The sequence below is a fragment of the Anolis carolinensis genome, unplaced genomic scaffold (genome assembly GCF_035594765.1).
Source record: "Anolis carolinensis isolate JA03-04 unplaced genomic scaffold, rAnoCar3.1.pri scaffold_8, whole genome shotgun sequence".
Taxonomy (NCBI): Eukaryota; Metazoa; Chordata; class Lepidosauria; order Squamata; family Dactyloidae; genus Anolis; species Anolis carolinensis.
In genome coordinates this window covers 12129181-12150295 of record NW_026943819.1, presented here as the reverse complement: position 1 = coordinate 12150295, position 21115 = coordinate 12129181, and the positions used below count along the sequence as shown (strand labels likewise).

Below are 21115 nucleotides of genomic sequence, written 5' to 3'. Positions count from 1 at the left end.
ATGTTGCATAGACAAACACTTCCTTCCTGTACCACTGTCCTCCCCCTCTCTCACACTCTTTCCAAAAACTCATAGCTGCTGGGAGTTTGGCTACTCCTATGCAACGCTGGGATTCTTTGGGTGACCATTTAAATGCACACAAGTGCAAACCCCCAGAAAGGTTACCAAGAGAGCAGCGAACTTGCGGTCCTTCACTATTTATCATTCCGAAATCCACTTGATTTAAAAGGCTCCCCGAAAAGAATGAGATATTTAAAGAATGAGGCGGAGAGCATAAACAGTTGGGAAGAAGTCTGTGATTAGAGAATTATGGATAGGAGGAAGGATTTTTTAAAAAAAAAAATAGGAAGGAAATGTGAACAGAAGGATGCTGGTAGGATAAACTGAGAGAAGAGGAAGAGGAGTTAGAAAGAATCAATATGATGGAAGAGCTAGTCAATTGGGAGAACAATTGGAGGTAGTGACTCTGTGGACAAAGAGAAAAAAAAATGATTTTCAGTATATTACATAGCTTCAACTCTTTTACTAACTGTGCAGCTGGACTTCGAAGTTGTGAAAGCATAGGCAGGAAGTCAAGATTCTGGTAAAATATTTTCTGTTAGAATAAGTCATGACGTTCAAGTATTCACCGCTGTATATGGTGCTTTCCACACACAAAAAGGAACAAGCGAAAAAAAGAGTTAAAACAAGATAAAGATTTCCAGTGTTTGTGACTTATTCTAACAGAAGCAACCATCTCTATAGATAAGGATTCTCTTAAACTCAGGATACAGGCTTACATTGTAACTGTTCCTGGTTAGAATTAATTAATTCTAATTCTGTGAGTTTTCCGGACTGTATGGCCATGTTCCAGAAGCATTCTCTCCTGACGTTTTGCCCACGCCTATTTATTTATTTATTTACAGTATTTATATTCCGCCCTTCTCACCCCGAAGGGGACTCAGGGCGGATCACATTACACATATAAGGCAAACAATCAATGCCTTAACATAGAACAAAGACAAAGACGAATGCGGGGCTCCGAGCTGGCTTCGAACTCATGACCTCTTGGTAGGAGTGATTTGTTGCAGCTGGCTGCAGCTGGTTGCTCAACAGCCTGCGCCACAGCCCGGGCCCCTATGGCAGGCATCCTCATAGGTTGTGTGATCTGCTGGAAACTAGGCAAGTGTGGTTTATACGAGGGTTATCCAGAAAGTAGATTACGTTTTGGAATTAAAAATGAACAAAGTATAGGAGAAAACATTTACCATATGCAGTTGAAAGCCACACCCAAATATCACTTCTCAACATAGTCGCCATTCAAATCTAGGCACTTATCATAGCGATGAATGAGCTTGTCAACTCCTTCCCCACAAAACTCTGCCACTTGCGTCCTCAACGCAGCGTTTTGGTGATGATGCGCAGCTGCGGAAAGGGGTGACCGGCTGGTTGAGGACGCAAGCGGCAGAGTTTTGTGGGGAAGGAGTTGACAAGCTCATTCATCGCTAAGATAAGTGCCTAGATTTGAATGGCGATTATGTTGAGAAGTGGTATTTGGGTGTGGCTTTCAACTGCATATAGTAAATGTTTTCTCCTATACTTTGTTCATTTTTAATTCCAAAACGTAATCTACTTTCTGGATAACCCTCGTATATCAGTGGAATGTCCAGGGTGGGAGAAAGAACTCTTGTCTGTTGTGTGAACGGCACAGACAACACTGGCAACACTGGGGTTCATTTAATACAGAGAGCAAAACCTCTGAACTGATCTTTGCATTTACATTGGAGGACAAAAAGGAAGAGTATGAGCTCTAGTTCTAATTTGTGCTATATCCAAATCAAAACAGAGTAATATTAATTTAGGATGCTGTCCTAAAATTGACACCTGACTAAAGCATGCATCTCTGAACTAAAAATACACAAAGAGGTAGTTTAATAATTCTACTTTGTGTGTGCTTTTGAAAAGTTTTCTCAGAGTTTTTTTTCCCCAATGTCTGCCTCCAAAGCTGAGAGTGTGTGCTTCGCTCAAGACAATTCAGTTGGGTGCCCATAGCCAAGCAGGGATTTGAAACTTCGTCTCTTGGGGTGCATCTAGACTAAAAATTGATGCACTTTGACATCACCTTAACTATCATCGCTCAGTGCTTTGCAATCCTAGGATTTGGAGCTATGGGGGAAAAGAGTATTTGGACCATAATAAAAATGGTGGTGTTGTTGTTGGACCTTGATGGGATACCAGCACTCTTTGGCAGAGAAGGCTAAAGACCTTGTAAAACTACTACTCCCAGGATTCATAGAATCATAGAATAATCGAGTTGGAAAAGACCACATGGGCCATCTAGTTCAACCCCCTGCCATGCAGGAAAAGCACAATCAAAAATTCCATAGCACGGAAGCATGGCAATTAAAATTGTGTCAAACTGCATCAATTCTACAGTGTAGATGCACAGTCCTGGTCAAGCACTGAAAAAATGAAACTATACTAGGCTTCTCCACTCGTTTCCTTTTTGTTAAATGCCTCATTCATTACATGAATCATTCGTTAAAAGGATTGTTCCTTTCACAGCTCACGTTTATTTGCAAGGTTTTGACATTTCCATTTAACCGCTGGCTTTGCTGCCACCCACATTTTTTTTGTTTTCCCAGAAAGCTTTGGAAATTCTAGTGACCAAGGATATTCTGAAGGAAAACACAAGCTTTGAGGAGACGGCGGTGGCCAAGAGCTACCCACAAATGAATGGCAATTGGGGTAACAGAGACCAGAGGTTGGAAAAATTCCTTTTTTGGATTACAGCTCTCTGAATCCCTCAGTCCATGGAGGGGTTGGCCATGTCAATTGAGGGATTCTGGAAGTTTTGGTCTGAAAAGTAACATTCCCAGATTCTAAAAGAAAGTTATTTCAGTTTGACTTATTATTTTGTATGAATATAAACCAAACCAAATGGGATCTATTTTGTTCAGTTTTTAAATGGCTGCAAAATGAATGCGCTCCACAACCTTTCATCTCACTATTATCAATACAATGGGTTAAACCAGTGGTTCTTATCCTTTTTAATGCCGCAACCCCTTAATACAGTTCCTCATGTTGTGGTGACATTCAACCATAAAATTATATTCGTTGCTACTTTGTAACTGTAATTTTGCTACTTATGAATCGTAATGTAAATATCTGATATGCAGGATGTGTTTTCATTGTTGCAAGTTGAACATAGTTAAAGCATAGTGATTAATCACAAAAACAATATGTTTGGGGGAGTATGGACAACGGATGATGGGAATTGCAATACCATCAACCGAATCAGCTCTGACTTTCAGAGACCACCACAGATGACAGATCTGGACCAAACTTGGCACACAGAACCCCAGTGACCAAAATAAAATACTGGAGGAGTTTGGGAGAAATTGATAGTGATTTAGGGGAGATGTAGTTCACCTACATCCGGAGAACACTGTGAACTCAAACAACTATGGATCTTGACCAAACTTGGCACGAATATTCAATATACCCAAATTTGAACACTGGTGGAGTTTGGGGAAATTAGACCTTGACATTTGGGAGTTGTAGTTGCTTGGATTTATAATTCACCCACAATCAAAGAGCATTCTAAACAACACCATCAGTGGAATTGAACCAAATTTGGTAAAAAGAACTTCCATGGCCGACAGAAAATACTGGAGGAGTTTGGGAGGAATTGACAGTGATTTAGGGGAGATGTAGTTCACCGATATCCAGAGAACACTGTGAACCCAAACAACTATGAATGTGGACCAAACTTGGCATGAATACTCAATATTCCCAAATGTGAACACTGGTGGAGGTTGGGGAAAATAATAATTAAACACTTGTGCAAGCTGGACTGCTAACCTGAAGGTTGTCGGTTCAAATCTGTGAGATGGGGAGAGCTCCCATCTGTCAGTTCTAGCTTGCGGGGACATGAGAGAAGCCTCCCAGTAACACATCCGAGCATTCCCTGGGAAACGTCTCTGTAGACGGCCAATTCTCTCACACCAGAAGCGACTTACAATATGTTCTCAAGTTACTTCTGACACAATAAAAAATACTATTATCAATACTGGAGCATGATTTCAGACTACCAGTGCCACAAAAAAACCTTGCTCACGTATACATATACATTTGCTGGGGTTAGGGGTGCAGGACCCCAGCAACAGTGGGAAAAAGGTGACTAGTTTGTCCAGAAGAGAGGGATTACCTTTTTGATTACTATCATTTTTGGGGAATAAAGAAGGAAAGAGTGTTACCCCATTGGTAGAAGACAGGCAGGTGGCTTTGGCGCCCATCCTCCCATGCAATTTACTTAAAACTAGCACTTATAAATATTTAAATATTCACAAATTTTGGCCAGTTTGTCCAAAAGAAACAAACAAAATTCTCCCCATTTGCCAAATTAAATAGAGACAGCTGTTCCCAGCATAGACAGGATCATATCGTACCCAAGGAATACACAGATGCTAAAGACGAATGGTGTTAACGTGAAAAATAAAGAAAAGTGGCAGCAGTAATTTAACGTTTAGGACACATAGATTTTCAATTTTTCAGTATTCAAGGCTCGGCTCAGACTACTCAAATATAATAGACTGAGATTCTACTCAACTCTAATACGAAAACACTTAGACCGTTCTACACTGCCATATAATCAGGATTATCAAATAAGAAAATCCACATGATCTGCTTTGAACTGGATTATATGAGTCTACACTGCCATATAATCCAGTTCAAAGCAGACAATGTGGATTTTGTATGGCGGTGCAGAAGGGGCCTTACTGAAACAACACCTTCATGTATCCCTGGTATCAACATCAGGCTAGATCAACCATTTCAACAGAAAGCAATAGCCATCTTCAAATACCTGAAAGGCGGCCATGTGGAAAAAATGGAGCAAACTTGTTTTTCGGCTGCTCCAGAGGACGGGAGTCAAGCCGATGGGTTCAAACTACACAGAAAGAGATTGCAACTAAATAAGAGGGAAAATTTATTGACAACCAGAACCACTAAGAAGTATAATAGACTATCTTAGAAGGGTGTGTACTCAACTTCATTAGAAAGGCCATTTATTACAGTTAAAGTGTGGATTATCAAACTGGGTTGGACTAGATGACCTTTAGGGTTCCTTCCAGTTTGCAGTTCTATGATCCTGAGGCAGCATCCTACAGTCTCTATGGAAGTATCCAGACTAGTCCAAGACCTCAAGTGTAATGCCACCTCTTCTAGAACGCATCAAGCTCTTTTGATGAAATTGAAGTTTTTGGAAATTTGGAAGATTTCCTTGTGTCAGAGGCCTGACGTGAGACGGAACGTATGGCTCTCACTCCCAACAAAATTAGTCATTCCGGGAGGCCCCAAGCCCAATTACAAAAGGTTTAGGAATTCAGGAACTTGCAGTGGTGCCTTTTTTTAAAAAAGAGGTCATGCGGGGACACACAGGGATTTCATCACAGGATCCCATCTTCCTCCTTTGGTCCTTTCATTCCAGTGGGCAAGAAATGGTTCCCAGCTGGACCTTCAGATGTTCAGCTGGGAAAGAAATCAAGCCTATGTTTATCAAGATTTTTGCTTTAAAAGACCTCTAGAGACAACCCTTCAAGACTTGCGGTGTCAATACTTCCAGAGTGTGCAAACACAGTAAAAAAAATGTGGATTCCAGTTGAGTTAAAAGCCATGCATGGACTTTCCTGAAATCCGTGTTTTGTTGTGTCCACTAAAGGCACCTGCAAACACTTCCAATGGCCCCTGTTCAAGCTGATGATGAGGAAAGGGCAAAGAACTCTTGTCTGTTTGAGGAAAGTGTGAATGTTACAGTTGATCACCTTGATTAGCATTGAATGGCCTTGCAGCTTCAAAGCCTGGCTGCATCCTGCCTGGGGGAATCCTTTGTTGGGAGGTGATTAGCTGGCCCTGATTGTTTCCTGTCTGGAATTCCCCTGTTATTTGAGTGTTATTCTTTATTAATTGTCCTGATTTTAGAGGGGTTTTTTTTTAAATACAGTAGAGTTTCACTTATCCAAGCTAAATGGGCCGGCAGAAGCATGGATAAGTGAATATCTTGGATAATAAGAAGGGATTAAGGAAAAGCCTATTAAACATCAAATTAGATTATGATTTTGACAAATTGAGCACCAAAACATCATGTTATACAACAAATTTCACAGAAAAAGTAGTTCAATACGCAGTAATGTTATGTTGTAATTACTGTAGTTACTAATTTAGCACCAAAATATCATGACATATTGAAAACATTGACTACAAAAATGCCTTGGATAATCCAGAACCTTGGATAAGCGAGTCTTGGATAAGTGAGACTCTACTGTACTGACAGCCAGACAAGAGTTCTTTGTCCTACCCTAAATCCTATGGAGTCATAAAGTTATAGGATTTATATGGGAGAAAGAACTCTTCTCTGCCTGAGACAACTGTGAATATTTCAATTGGCCAACGTAATTAGCATTGAATAGCCTGGCAGCATCAAAGTCTGGCTGCTTCCTGCCTGGGGGAATCCTTTGTTGGGAGGTGTTAACTGGGCCTAATTGTTTCTTGTCTGGAATTTGTTCTTCCACCCTGAGCATTCCACATATATATAAATCCCACTTGTCTAGTTTCCAACAGACCTCACAACCTCTGAGGATGACTGCCATAGATGTGGGAGAAACGTCAGGAGAGAGTGCTTCTGGAACATGTCCATACAGCACAGAAAACTCACAGCAACTCAGTGATTCCGGCCATGAAAGCCTTCAACAACACTATTATTTTTATCAGGAATTCCTAGGTCTTCCATCTCAACACGATGGCCCACTTTTTCCAGAAAGTTGACTATGGAATGCCACTGGAGGATCTACAAATATATCGAGAAGTTTTCTTTCTAAAGCAACTCTATGCTCAATGTTCAGCCAGGGTCTAGTCATCAAATCTGTGAATCACCAAAATCCGCAAAAGCGAATCCCGTAAATGAGGGCGAACCATTCTGGCAAGGAAAGAGGCGCAATTTTATGCCCTGACTGGGAAGTGGGGAGGAATTATATAGGCTAAAGAGATCAATAAAGTGACCCACATTTACAGCCTTTGCTTGATGCCTGCCTTTCTCCGGCAAATGGGACCTGCATTGCTCATCCTTGCAGAGATCTGATAAAGAGGTTAGTCATATTCCTGTCTTACAAATGATGGCGGGGAGAGGTGAAAGAGATTGCCATGAAAAACAACACCAGCTGTGGCTGCAGTGGGTTTAAAAACATGAAGGGAAAAAAACACCCAATATTTTGTTTCTTTGCTGTTTTTGTTTACCGTTAACTCATTTCTGACTTAAAGTAATAGGATCACAAGGTGGGCAACTCAATGGCGATGGCCATCAGCCCTTTCTACTGAATGACTTCATTGGCTAGAGCTGACAGGAGCCGCCATGTGAAAACCTCTAGACCGGGGCTCCTTGGACCAGCATCACTTCTGGAGTTTTCAGGCAATAATAACTTAATAATAATAATAATAATAATAATAATAATAATAATAATAATAATAATATAATGTTATATAATATAATAATGATAATAATAATAATAATAACAACAACAACAACTCTGGCAGAAACCAGTGCAGGTGGTCCCGGTGATGATCGGCACATTGGGTGCCATGCCAAAAGATCTCAGCCGGTATTTGGAAACAATAGACATTGACAAAATCACGATCTGCCAACTGCAAAAAGCCACCCTACTGGGATCTGCACGCATCATCCGAAAATACATCACACAGTCCTAGACACTTGGGAAGTGTTTGACTTGTGATTTTGTGATAATAATACTTAATAATTATACTTAATAATAATGTGTTGTCAAAGGCTTTCATGGCCGGAATCTCTGGGTTGCTGTGAGTTTTCAGGGCTGTATGGCTATATTCCAGAAGCATTCTCTCATGATGTTTCGCCCGCATCTAGGGCAGGCATCCTCAGAGGTTGTGAAACAAGGCACGTGGGGTTTATATATCTGTGGAATAATGTCCAGGGTGGGAGAAAGAACTCTTGTCTGTTGGAGGCAAGTGTGAATGTTGCAACTGGCCACCTTAATTAGCATTGAATAGCCTGGAAGCTTCAAAGCCTTGCTGCTTTCTGCCTGGAAGGATCCTTTGTTGGGAGGTGTTGACTGGCCCTGATTGCTTCTTGTCTGGAATTCCCCTGTTTTCTGAGTGTCATTCTTTATATACTGTTCTGATTTTAGACTTTTTAAATACTGGTATCCAGATTTTGTTCATTTTCATGGCTTCACCCTTTCTGTTGAAATTGTCCACATGCTTGTGGATTTCAGTGGCTTCTCTGTGTAGTCTGACATGGTGGTTGTGAGAGTGGCCCACCATTTCTGTGTTCTCAAATAATATGCTGTGTCCAGGTTGGTCCATCACGTGCTCTGCTATGGGTGATTTCTCTGGTTGAGTCAGTCTGCAGTGCCTTTCATGTTCCTTGATTCATGTCTGGACAATGCTGCTGTGTTTGGTGGTCCCTATGTAGAATTATCCACAGCTGCATGGTACACGGTAGACTCCTGCAGAGGTGAAAGGATCCCTCTTGTCCTTCGCTGACCGTAGCATTTGTTGGATTTTCTTGGTGGGTGTGTAGATAGTTTGCAGTTTTTGTTTCTTCATCAGCTTCCCTATGCGGACAGTGGTTCCCTTGATGTGTGGCAAGAAAACTTTTCCTCTGGGTGGATCTTTGTCTTGACTCTCATGTCTTGTTCTTGGCCTTGCAGCTCTTCTGATCTCTGTGGTGGAGTCTCCTTTGGCCTCTAGAGTTTAGGTGGTTCAGTTCCCCTTGGAGGAGGTGAGCTTCGCAGATTCCTTTTGCACGGTCTGCCAGGGCCTTTATTGTGCTTCTTTTTTTTATTTGGGTGATGGTTGGAGTTTTTATGTAGCTATCTATCCTTCTGTGTAGGTTTTCTGTAAACCGTGTGGCCCAATTGTTGATTGGTTTCACGGATGACCAAGATATCTAGAAATTGCAGTTTTCCTTCATTTTCTTTTTCTATTGTGAATTGGGTGTTTGTGTGGATGCTGTTGAGGTGGTCCAGGAACTTGTTTAGTTCTTCTTCTCCACAGCTCCCAAGCTATGAAGCTGCAAGGCCATTCAATGCTAATCAAGTTGGCCAACTGCAACATTCACACTTACCTCCAACAGACAAGAGTTCCTTCTCCCACCCTGGACATTATTCCACGGAAATATAAACCCCACTTGCCTAGTTTCCAGCAGACCTCACAACCTCTGAGGATGCCTGTCATAGACGTGGGTGAAAAGTTAGGAGAGAATGCTTCTGGAATAAAGCCATACAGCCTGGAAAACTCACAGCAACCCAGTGATTCCGGCCATGAAAGCCTTCAACAACACAGTGATGATGATGATGATGATGATGATGATGATGATGATAATAATAATTTATACCAGACATGGGCAAACTACGGCCCCTTCCCTCTGTCTTCTTTACTCCAAGGTAAACATACCTTCCTCCTTCAAGCTTACATCATGCTTTTTCTTTCCAGGAGACTAAAAGCAGATTACAGTAAAAGCAAGACGCAGTTAGAGGTGATAGACACTACATAGTGACCTAGGTACTACAATATGCAATTAATTCAGTTTGACGTCACTTTAACTGCTATGGCTCCATGTTATAGGATCCTGGGATTTGTAGTTTGGGGAGGCCCCAGCCCTCTTTGGCAACGAAGGCCAAAGACCGTCTGAAATCATAACTTTATGTGTTGAAGGCTTTCATGGCTGGAAACACTGGGTTGCTGTGAGTTTTTCGGGCTGTATGGTCATGTTCCAGAAGCATTCTCTCCTGACATTTCGCTTGCACCTATGGCAGGCATCCTGAGAGGTTGTGAGGTCTGTTGGAAACCAGGCAACTGGGGTATATATATCTGTGAACTGATGTCCAGGGTGGGAGAAAAAATTCCGGACATGAAACAATCAGGGACAGTTAACACCTCCCAACAAAGGATTCCTCCAGGCAGGAAGCAGCCAGACTTTGAAGCTGCCAGGCTATTCAATGCTAATTAAGATGGCCAATTAAAACATTCACACTTGCTGCAGGCAGACAAGAGTTCTTTCTCCCATTCTGGGCATTTCATAAATATTTATTTATTTATTTATTATTTACTACATTTATATCCCGCTCTTCTCACCCCGAAGGGGACTCAGAGCGGCTTACAAATCAAATGAACATACAATATATTATTAGCATAGCACAATATAAGCATTAAATTACAATATTGTACTATATCATTATATGGTAATATTATTAGCAATATTACATTTAATATATAATATATACATAATATTATTATATTGTATTATTAGTAATATAATATTGGATTCCATGATAATATTATTGTTAATATTATATGTATATACAATATATTATATATTTTATAATAAATATATAAATAAATATATAAATCCATGCAGTCATGCCGGCCACATGACCTTGGAGGTGTCTACGGACAATGCCGGCTCTACGACTTAGAAATGAAGATGAGCACCAACCCCCAGAGTCAGACATGACTGGACTTAACGTCAGGGAAAAACCTTTTAACCTTACCTTATATAAATCCTATAACTTTATGATTCCATAGCATCGAGCCATGGCAGCTAAAGTGGGCCCAAACCGCATTAAATCCGCAGTGTAGATACCTCTGAGGACGGGGAAAGGAAAACTTGGGCAGTGCATCCGGTGGTGGCTTCTGCTCTGAATGTTTTATTTCCTTCTTGCATATTGTTTCCTCGGATGGCGACTGAACCGTGTTAAATCCCGAGTGTAGACTTACTCAACCCTCCCTCCTGGCCTTTTTTCCTTACCTTCCCTGGCTTTTAGCAAAACCGTGTTGGCGACAATATTCTCCAGCTCCATAATGCTCCAGCGTGGACGATAGGTAGATAGACGATAGATCCGTTTCCCGATTTTCTTCAAAGGGAATGATGGATCCTTTCTTCAAGGGGAATGATGGATCCTCTTTCCGAGGGGGTTCCAGCCCCGCTCGGCCCCCATGCTCCCACGCAGGACCAGCCCCCACGCAAAGGGAGGCAGCGGCAGAAACAGCAGCAAAGCTTAGCGCCGCCCGCGTGGCTCCATACCTGCAAGGCGAACGGTGGAGAGGCCGAAAACCCACGTGGTGCCGCTTTCCACGCAGGAGACGCGAACGCGCGTGGAGCCCCCAGCCCCCAGCAGCCAGGGCTGAGTCCCCAACGTTCCATCGGGGCGGAGCCTCCCGCTGCGTGACGTCACCGCCTCCCTCCCTCCCTCGTAAGGGGCGGGGCCAGGCGTGTCAATGTTCCATGAGTTATGCAATCTCCCTTGCCTCCTTTGCCATCACCGCAAGGCATGCTGGGAAATGTAGTTTGAACGAAGCAAGCTAGAGCCTAGAGCAGGTATGGGCCCTTCAAGTGTTTTGGACTTCAACTCCCACAATTCCTGGCCTCAGGTCCTTTCTTTTTCGCCCTCAGCCGCTTAAGCTGGATATAAATAAATATAGAGTAGAGTCTCGCTTATCCAACATAAACGGGCCGGCAGATCGTTGCATAAGCGAAAATGTTGGATCATAAGGAGGGATTAAGGAAAGGCCTATTAAACATAAAATTACAAAATGATTTTATAAATTAAACACCAAAACGTCATGTTTTACAACAAATTGACAGAAAAAGCAGTTCAATACAAGGTAATGTTATGTAGTAATTACTGTATTTATGAATTTAGCACCAAAACATCGTAACATTTATTATAAAAACATTGATTACTAAAAGGCAGATTGTGTTGGATGATACAGAACGTTGCATAAGTGAAGGTTGGATAAGTGAGACTCTACTGTAATAACAATTAGAATAGTAATAACTTAACAAAAGCTCTTAGTATTAAAACCAAGGCCCACAGGCCCAATCTACGCTCTCGTATAATCCAGTTTCCGAATGCTGATTAACTGCATCGGATTATATGGCAATGTAGACACATACTATTCAGATCAAATCAGTTATTTTAATGTGTTGTTGAAGGCTTTAACTTTATTTTAACTTTACTGGGTGTTTGAGGGTTGATTTATTTTTGTTATGTTTCTGTTTTTCTGTTATTGTTTATGCACTTCTATGTATAATGTGTGTACAATAGTAGCATCATCAACTATAACTACAGTAGTCTCTCGCTTATCCAACGTAAATGGGCCAGCAGAACGTTTGATAAGCGAATATGTTGGATAATAAGGAGGGATTAAGGAAAAGCCTATTAAACATCAAATTAGGTTATGCTTTTACAAATTAAGCACTAAAACACAAATTTGACAGAAAAAGTAGTTCAATACACAGTAATGCTATGTAGAAATTACTGTATTTACGAACTTGGCACCAAAATATCACGATGTATTGAAAACATTGACTACAAAAAAGCATTGGATAATCCAGAACGTTGGATAAGCAAGTGTTGGATGAGTAAAACTCTACTGTAATAACAATTAGAATAGTAATAACAAAAGTTCTTAGTAGTAAAACCAAGGCCCACAGGCCCAATCTATGCTGTCAGAGTTTCCAAATCCAGTTTCCGAATGCTGATTAACTGCATCGGATTATATGGCAATGTAGACACATACCATTCAGTTCAAAGCAGTTACAGTAGATTTTCACTTATCCAACATTCGCTTGTCCAAAGTTCTGGATTATCCAACACAGCCTGCCTTTTAGTAGTCAATGTTTTTGTAGTCAATGTTTTCAATACATTGTGATGTTTTGGTACTAAATTTGTAAATACAGTAATTACTACATAACATTACTGTGTATTGAACTACTTTTTCTGTCAAATTTGTTGTATAACATGATGTTTTGGTGCTTAATATGTAAAATCATAACTTAATTTGATGTTTAATAGGCTTTTCCTTAATCCCTCCTTATTATCCAACATATTCACTTATCCAACGTTCTGCTGGCCCGTTTATGTTGGATAAGTGAGACTCTACTGTATTTTAACTTGTGGTTGTTTGGGGGTTGATTTAATTTTGTTATAATGTTCCTGTTTTTTTGTTATTGTTTATGCACTTCTATGTACAATGTGTGTACAATAGTAGCAGCATCAACTATATGTCTCAGGATATAGACAGACCCAGTTCGGACTCGAAACGCGCCTAAAGGTATATTTACATATGTATTTTATGAATGTTTTAAAGTAACTTAATTTTAAATTGAATTGAAATGTTATTGTAATTTTTATGTGTGCTTCATATTTGTAAGCCGCCCCGAGTCCCCTTATTGGGTGAGAAGGGCGGGGTAGAAATACAGTAATAAATAAAAATAAAATAAATAGTATATATTTTATATTTTAACTATGTTGATTGGGCTCATCCCCATATAAGCCACCCCGAGTCCATTTCGGGAGATGGAGGCGGGGTACAAAAATAAAGTTATTATTATTATTATTATTATTATCTGTATCCTGAAATTGGGGCCCCTTCTACACTGCTATATAAAATCCAGATTATCTGCTTTGAACTAGATTATATGTCAGCGTAAAAGGTAAAGGCTTCCCCTTGACATTGAGTCTAGTTGTGTCCGATTCTGGGGGATGGTGCTCAACTCCATTTCTAAGCGAAAGAGCTGGCGTTGTTCATAGACTCCTCCAAGCTCACGTGGCCGGCATGACTACATGGAGTGCTGTTACATTCCCTTCAAAGCAGTACCTATTGATCTACTCACATTTGCATGTTTTTGAACTGCTAGGTTGGCAGAAGCTGGGGCTAACAACAGGAGCTTATCCCATCCATGGATTCAAACCACCAACCTTCTGATCAGCAAGTTCTGGAGCTTAGCGGTTAACCCGCTGCACTACCACAGCCCCTATGGCAGTGTTGACACATTTAATCCAGTTCAAAGCAGATAATGTGGATTAACTGCTTTGATAATATGGATTATATGGTATTGTATATCCACTCACAGAATCAACCTGCTGGGATATTGTCATTAGCAGCAACAGTCACAACATTGCCAAACCACACCTTAGCAACAATTCTAATAACAGCAGGGTCAGTTTTTCAGCAGCAACATAAATGTGCCTATATAACCAGGGCCATGTAAACATTCCTCAGGCCAAATGGGGTCCCAAATGGAAATGTTTAAGAAGCCCTGTGCTAGGGCACAACCAAAGTCCTGAAACATGGTGATAATGCCCCCACGTCCGCTGTAAAGTATCTGAGGGTAAAACACTTTCTTTTTTTGGAAAAAGGAGATGCAATGAGAATATAACACTATAAGGTCTCCTATAGGAACAATGCACCCTCTAACCATCCAAAGTTGACCCTAGGTCAATGCAGTTTCTAGTATTTTTAGACTTCATATGTTCTGTAATATATGGAGATTGTATTGGACCTCAAAATGTACCATTTCATCCCCTTGTTTGGAGAGACTAACCTTTCAGCCATCCCATTGTTGGAGACAAGGGTTTTCACTCCATTTTCTCAATGCATGCTCTATACATCCGTAACCCAACATTTAAAGAAAAGCACTTGGTTACTGAAGACACCAGTGAAATCTCACAAGCAACACCAGTTGCAAGAGTCAGATTTTATTCACATGATACACCGCCGGAGGAGGGATTTTCTTCCCCTCCCTCGCTCCTTTGAAATGATGTAACAAAAACAAAAAACAACCCAGCCTCAATGAAAACATTTTTGTCCCAAGCCAGAACTCTTAACACTTACATGAGAACACTGGCATATTTTAGGGTCTTTGGAAACCAGTGATTTTTGTGAAAAGAAAAAAAGAGAAATGGATCATGATTCAATTGTATTCAGTGCTCCAAAAAATTAACATAAAAGATAAACTATTATAAAAGGAAATAAGGCAGCAGTCCACCCCGCAAGGTACAAAAATCCTTCCAAAGGAAAACAGCATCCATTGTCCAGATGCGAGGTCTAGTATTCATCCAGGGTGTCGGCCCGTGGGATGGAGAGACCCCGCTCCTTCAGCGCTTGTGCTTTGAGCTTCTCCGATTCCTGCTTGGTTTGCTGCTCCACCCGCTGGATTTCCAGAATCTCTTCTATTGAGACTTGTTGCAAAGGGGTGTCGCTTTCCTTTTCCAGGTCCTGAAATAGGAAAGTTGAAATCCCCTAGTTGATGGTATAGTATGGGGCACAGAATGAGTTAGGCCTATTTTTAAGAGTAACTCTCAAGCAACTAGAAATGACATTAATCTGGTATCTACCAATCCTCATGGGTGCCAGTTAACCTAGAGGCAGCACTTCTGGAAGTTCATTGGTCCTTGAGCTTTATATTTTTTAAGACTTACTTTTGGCTAAGACTAGATTATGCCAAAACAGAATGCAACAAAAAATACTATTAGTGAATCCAAACAAAGTGAACAGACATCATATTTGGGAATAGGGAAGTGGTTGACTCACGATCTCCCCAAGGAGCACGACGTTCTCGCCTCTCACCACAAAGATGCCCCGTGGGATGTCCCCGTACTTTTTCCCCACATGAATGCGCTCCACCGTTTGGTGCAACACCAAATTGGCTGAAGAATTCAGGAAGAAAGAAAGGCACAGAGAAATGTAATGGAACATGGCCATACAACCAAAAAAAACTCACAGCAACCCAGAATGAAGAGTGCTTATCCTTTTCTAGCATTGGTAGTACTATTCATATTTTATTATATTTATATGCTAACCTTTCCTCCTGGTAGATCAAGGCAGTATATATGGACCTCCATCTACCTTTTATCCTTACAGTCATGCAGGCTGAACAAGACTATCAAGATCTCTCCATGCCTCAGTCCCAAATATGCTGTTAGACTGCTATGGCCAAAGGTAAGGCATGCTGGAAGTTGTCTTCCAAATAACCTGGAGCGCACCACAGGAGGGAAGGCTGGACAAACCCAAGATTATCCAAGCAGAGATTTGAAACTAGTGCCAGGGCTATCCAAGACAGTCTGCTTCCCTGGGCAAATGGCCAATCAGAGAGAGACGGGGCAAACAGATCTCTTTTGGCGCCACAAGAAAAAGCATGACACAATGTACTAAAAGGCTGACATTCCCCACTGAGGTGAGGGCTATTGATATTAATGTGTGCCTTCAAGTCATTTCAGATTTATGGCAAGCCTAAGGCAAAAATATTCTAGAGTCTTGGCAATATTTATTTATAGGGGATGTGAGTTTCTATGGCCAAGCAGGGATTTGAACCCTGGTATTTTTGTCCAACATTCAGACCATTAAATTGCATTGGGTCTGTTAAAATAATCAAACTGCAGGCTAGTGATAAGGCTATGGGATTTCACAACTATCTAGACCTCTGTTGAACTTTTATAGAGCTTGTAAAAGTTACTTTTTGGACTGTAACTCTAAGAATGCTGGTTGGGGATTCTGGAAGCTTTACTCCAAGAAGTAAATTTTCCAAGCTTTGAATTTCTATACTACATCTTTTGTACAAAGAATTAAACTTAAGATAGCTAACAATATAATAGCAATAAAAAGCAAACAAAGGAACACCAGTCCCTATGTACTAGTCACCTAGCCCCTCATACCCCTTATCCAAGGTATGTTATTATTTATGCAAAGCATCTGATCAAGCCTTTTAATCCCCAGATACAAGTCACTTAGTACTAAAAGCATTCCATAATAAGTGTGGCATTCTGCTTTCTACTTCTAAGGCAATGTTCTAGGTCATGTTTCGTGAATATAGGGGCTAGACCTCATGGTAGACACACACACATTCTATGTATTTTTGCTACAATATAAATTCTTTAAGCACTTAGCACCCCCTAGCGGAGCAGCAGATCTCCAACGCTAGAAGGAGTAACACAGGTGTGTACCTTCAAGTCACATGTTACTGGTGGTTTGTCGAGACAAACTGCAACTCTCCTTGTTCATCACTTACTGGCTATGTTTGTTAGGGACTGGCTAATGAGAGCCACAATCTAGCAAGGTCTGGAGAATCAAGTGTTTCTAGACAAGCCTTCGACCATATTTAGATTCTGTGCGAATATATATGAGGACCTTCAGATTCTTTATTAAGCAAGTTACAAGACTGAGATCAATTACTGCAATTTTTACCTGCAGTAATTGCTGTATTTTACCGCTTTTAATCAGGGGGTATTGTGAAATTGTGATGTTATGTTGGCTGTTTATTATTTATGTTCTATTTCTGCACTTTTTGTATTTTACATGTTGTGCCTTGAGTGCTCTGTGAGCCGCCTGAGTCTCTCTGGGAGATTGTGGCGGGGTACAAATAAAAGTTTATTATTATTGTTATTTTCTCTCTTTTCTAAAAGCACAAAAAGGAAACTGTCCCATTATCAAGTACAGTTGGCCTTCCACATTTGGGGGTTTCACTTTTGTTGATTGGATATTTTGCAAACTTGATTAATTAACATTCAGCAAATATCTAAATCTCAAGTTGAACTTTTTCCAGGTTCAGCATTAGAAATTCAGTCAGCTCCAGCCATTGTTTCGCAATTTGTATTTGTGACGCCCCAACTGTTCTAAGGGGTGAAAAATCTGTCCGTTTTGGTTTATTTCCCCCATTTTCCAGAAACCTATAAGAAGTCATCTAGCGACAGAAAATAAAACCTTGGCCTGTATCTATGCTGTAGAATGAATCCACTTTAATTGCCTTTGTTCAATGCTATGGAATCATGGAGGCAGTGGTTTTACAAGGTCTTGTACCTTCTCTGCCAAAGAATGCCAAACTACAAATCCCAGGATTGCTCAAGAAGGAGCTCAGGTGCTGCTCCAGAAGCAGCTCCTCCTTTCGCTTTGGCTCAGCAGTAAGATTACTGTATTACACAAATCTAATGCGCAAGATAATTTTGCCAAAAATTGTGACCATTAGACTCAAGTAAATAAGACATTTTCCTTTGGATAGCTTTGCAAAATCCCCCACCCAAAAAGTAAGGTAAACTTTTAAGGGCTTACCAAACTGGTCAATGCTGCGCAAATACCCAATCAGCGTCCTGCCATCTCGAAGGAGAACCAAATGTTTCTCTAGGAGAAAGAAAGAAGGAAAAAAGCTGGATTGGGATCACTAACGTGTTCAACGCCTTAAAATTCTCACATTGGACACTACGGCCTGCTTTCCACATTTGCATTGGGAAAAGCTGGAGACTTCCACATCTGAGCATTTACAGGGAGTACAATAATACAGACCAAACCCATCAGAAAGTGTGAGATGATTTCTTGTTAATTCAGTTTGTGTTTGTAGGTCTGTGTTTTGATAGAACATAGCTGCCTAGTTTTAGTATTATACACCACAAAATCTTGCTTGTTTGCACAGTAAACTCTCAATTAACCTATGGCACCCACGGAGATCATTGACAGAAGACAGATAAATGTAGTTTCTGCTCACTCGAGAGCTACTATTGACAATAGGTCTAACTCGTATTACACCCCATATCATAGCATATTATTATTAATATTATACAATAGAGTCTCACTTATCCAACATAAACGGGCCAGCAGAACGTTGGATAAGCGAATATGTTGGATAATAAGGAGAGATTAAGGAAAAGCCTATTAAACATCAAATTAGGTTATGATTTCACAAATTAAGCACCAAAACATCATGTTATACCACAAATTTGACAGAAAATGTAGTTCAATACACAGTAATGCTATGTAGAAATTACTGTATTTACGAACTTAGCACCAAAATATCATGATATATTGAAAATATTGACTACAAAAAAGCGTTGGATAATCCAGAACGTTGGATAAGCGAGTGTTGGATAAGTGAGACTCTACTGTATTTATATTTATTGTGTTGTCAAAGGTTTTCATGGTCGTATGACTATGTTCCAGAAACATTATAACCAGGGGGTTTATATATCTGTGGAATATATAAACCCCAATAGTTTCCAACAGACCTCACAACCTCTGAGGATGCCTGCCATAGATGTGGGTGAAACGTCAGGAGAGAATGCTTCGGGAACATGGCCATACAGTCCAGAAAACTCACAGCAACCCAGTGATTCTGGCCATGAAAGCCTTTGACGACAAATATAAGATTATAAATATAAAATAATAAATATAAGTTAATATATATAGTCAATAAATGAACAATATAAATATCAAAATATTAATATAACACTAAATAAATATAAATATATACACATATAAGATAATAAATATATATAAGTTACTATTATAAATATGTAAATATTAATACAAAATACTGAAGAAATATAAATATATAAATATAAATATAAACATATATGATAAATATAGATAATAAATTACTAATGTAAGTACAGTAGAGTCTCATTTATCCAATGTTTGTTTATCCACGTTCTGGATTATCCAACGCAGTCTGCCTTTTAGTAGTCAGTGTTTTTGTAGTTAATGTTTTCAATACATTGTGATATTTTGGTGCTAATTTTGTAAATACAGTAATTGCTACACAGCATTTACTGTGTAAATGCTGTGTAATATAAATATATACACATATAAGATACTAAATATATATAATTATTACTAATATAAACGTAAATATTAATACAAAATACGAAAGATATACAAATATAAAAATACAAATATAAAGTAATAACATAAACATACAAATATAAATAAGAAACTTAACAGAATATATAACATAATAAATTAAATTAAATACAAAATAATAAACAGAAATGGAATATATTTACAAAACTTTAAATTAATTAAATTATAATTAAAAAAAATTTTTTCGGAAATAAGACAAACATATTCCTCTGTCTGGAGGTCTCTCTCTCGGACTCACTATCGATGTCCTGGATGAGGCTCGCCGTCCCCGGCATGTAGTTCATCTTCGCCCCGGAGCCCGCGCCCGCATCGGCCCGCGACGGAGGCTGCCCGGCTCCCGGCCCGGAAGCAGACGCCTCGGCGGGGCAGGAAGAAGAAGAAGCAGCAGCAGCAGCCGCGAGGCCGCCGTCGCTTAGCGGGGAGGAGGACGAGTAAGGCATGGGGGCGGGGCGGGGCCGAGGGCGGGGCCAACTTTAAGTAGGCGGGGTTTAGGAAGGAGTGGGCGGGGCCCGAAGAAAAAGGGACAGCCAAGCGGGAAGATCTCACAGGCCACGCCTCTCCCAGCCTGGCCACACCTCCTTCCTCATCAGGCTCCGCCCCTTCTGATTGAAATGATCAATCCTGGCCTGTCCAAGGCATGAAAGGCCGGAATCACTGACCTAACTGGTAAATATCTTTATTGGAAATTTTATATTTGAAAATAAAAGAAAAAAGAATATATGTTAGCAAGTAATAATAGTTTCACATCGAAAGTGGGAGAACACATATTGTTATTAGAAAGTAGGAAAATAAAGTAAAAGAAAAAAAAGAAAAAGAGAAAAATAGGAATAATAAAAAGGGGAAAAAAGGGGGGAAATAATATATATATATATATACACACACACAGTAGAGTCTCACTTATCCAAGCCTCGCTTATCCAAGCCTCTGGATTATCCAAGCCATTTTTGTAGTCAATGTTGTCAATATATCGTGATATTTTGGCGCTAAATTCGTAAATACAGCAATTACAACATAACATTACTGCTTAATTTGTAAAATCATAACCTAATTTGATGTTTATTAGGCTTTTCCTTAATCCCTCCTTATTATCCAACATATTTGCTTATACAAGCTTCTGCTGGCCTGTTTAGCTTGGATAAGTGAGACTCTACTGTTGATTTCCATCTGCCTTTATAGCTGGTTCATCATAAACATTTTTTTTTTCAAGTATTCCTAAAAATCGGTGAAACACCACATCTCCTTCGTCCTGATCAGTCCCTAAGATTGTATCTAGGTTAGGTAAAGGTTTTCCCCTGACATTAAGTCCAGTTATGTCTGACTCTGGGGGTTGGTGCTCATCTCCATTTCTGGAAAAGATCATTAAGGAAGTGGTCTGCGAACACTTAGAAACAAATGCCGTCATTGCTAATAGTCAACATGGATTTACCAAAAACAAGTCATGCCAAATTAATCTGATCTCTTTTTTCGATAGAGTTACGAGTTGGGTCGATACAGGGAATGCTGTGGATGTAGCATACCTGGATTTCAGTAAGGCCTTCGACAAAGTCCCCCACGACCTTCTGGCAAACAAACTAGTAAAATGTGGGCTAGACAAAACTACGGTTAGGTGGATCTGTAATTGGCTAAGCGAATG

At 40.1% G+C, this 21115-nt stretch overlaps 2 protein-coding genes across 4 annotated transcripts in view; both read right to left on the bottom strand.

Annotated features, from left to right (window-relative positions):
- The window catches only part of LOC100554970 (G protein-coupled receptor kinase 5), a 67270-nt gene extending 56024 nt beyond the window's left edge, over positions 1 to 11246 (bottom strand). The window contains exon 1 of one of the 3 annotated variants that reach the window (XM_062961123.1): positions 10820 to 11246. In XM_062961123.1, coding sequence (XP_062817193.1) covers positions 10820 to 10871 — 52 coding nt within the window. In that variant the 5' untranslated portion in view covers positions 10872 to 11246. The remainder of the gene's footprint in view (positions 1 to 10819) is intronic. The other 2 variants (XM_062961122.1, XM_008119668.3) reach the window with 2 other exon arrangements.
- Positions 11247 to 14535: 3289 nt separating this feature from the next.
- lsm1 (LSM1 homolog, mRNA degradation associated) lies at positions 14536 to 19942 on the bottom strand. The gene is made up of 4 exons (XM_003226724.4): positions 19721 to 19942; positions 17902 to 17970; positions 15391 to 15506; positions 14536 to 15075 (listed from the first exon to the last, which is right to left on the bottom strand). Exons 1-4 carry the CDS (start codon positions 19920 to 19922, stop codon positions 14905 to 14907), a joined length of 558 nt encoding a protein of 185 aa, XP_003226772.3. The 5' UTR covers positions 19923 to 19942; the 3' UTR covers positions 14536 to 14904.
- Positions 19943 to 21115: the final 1173 nt, after the last annotated feature.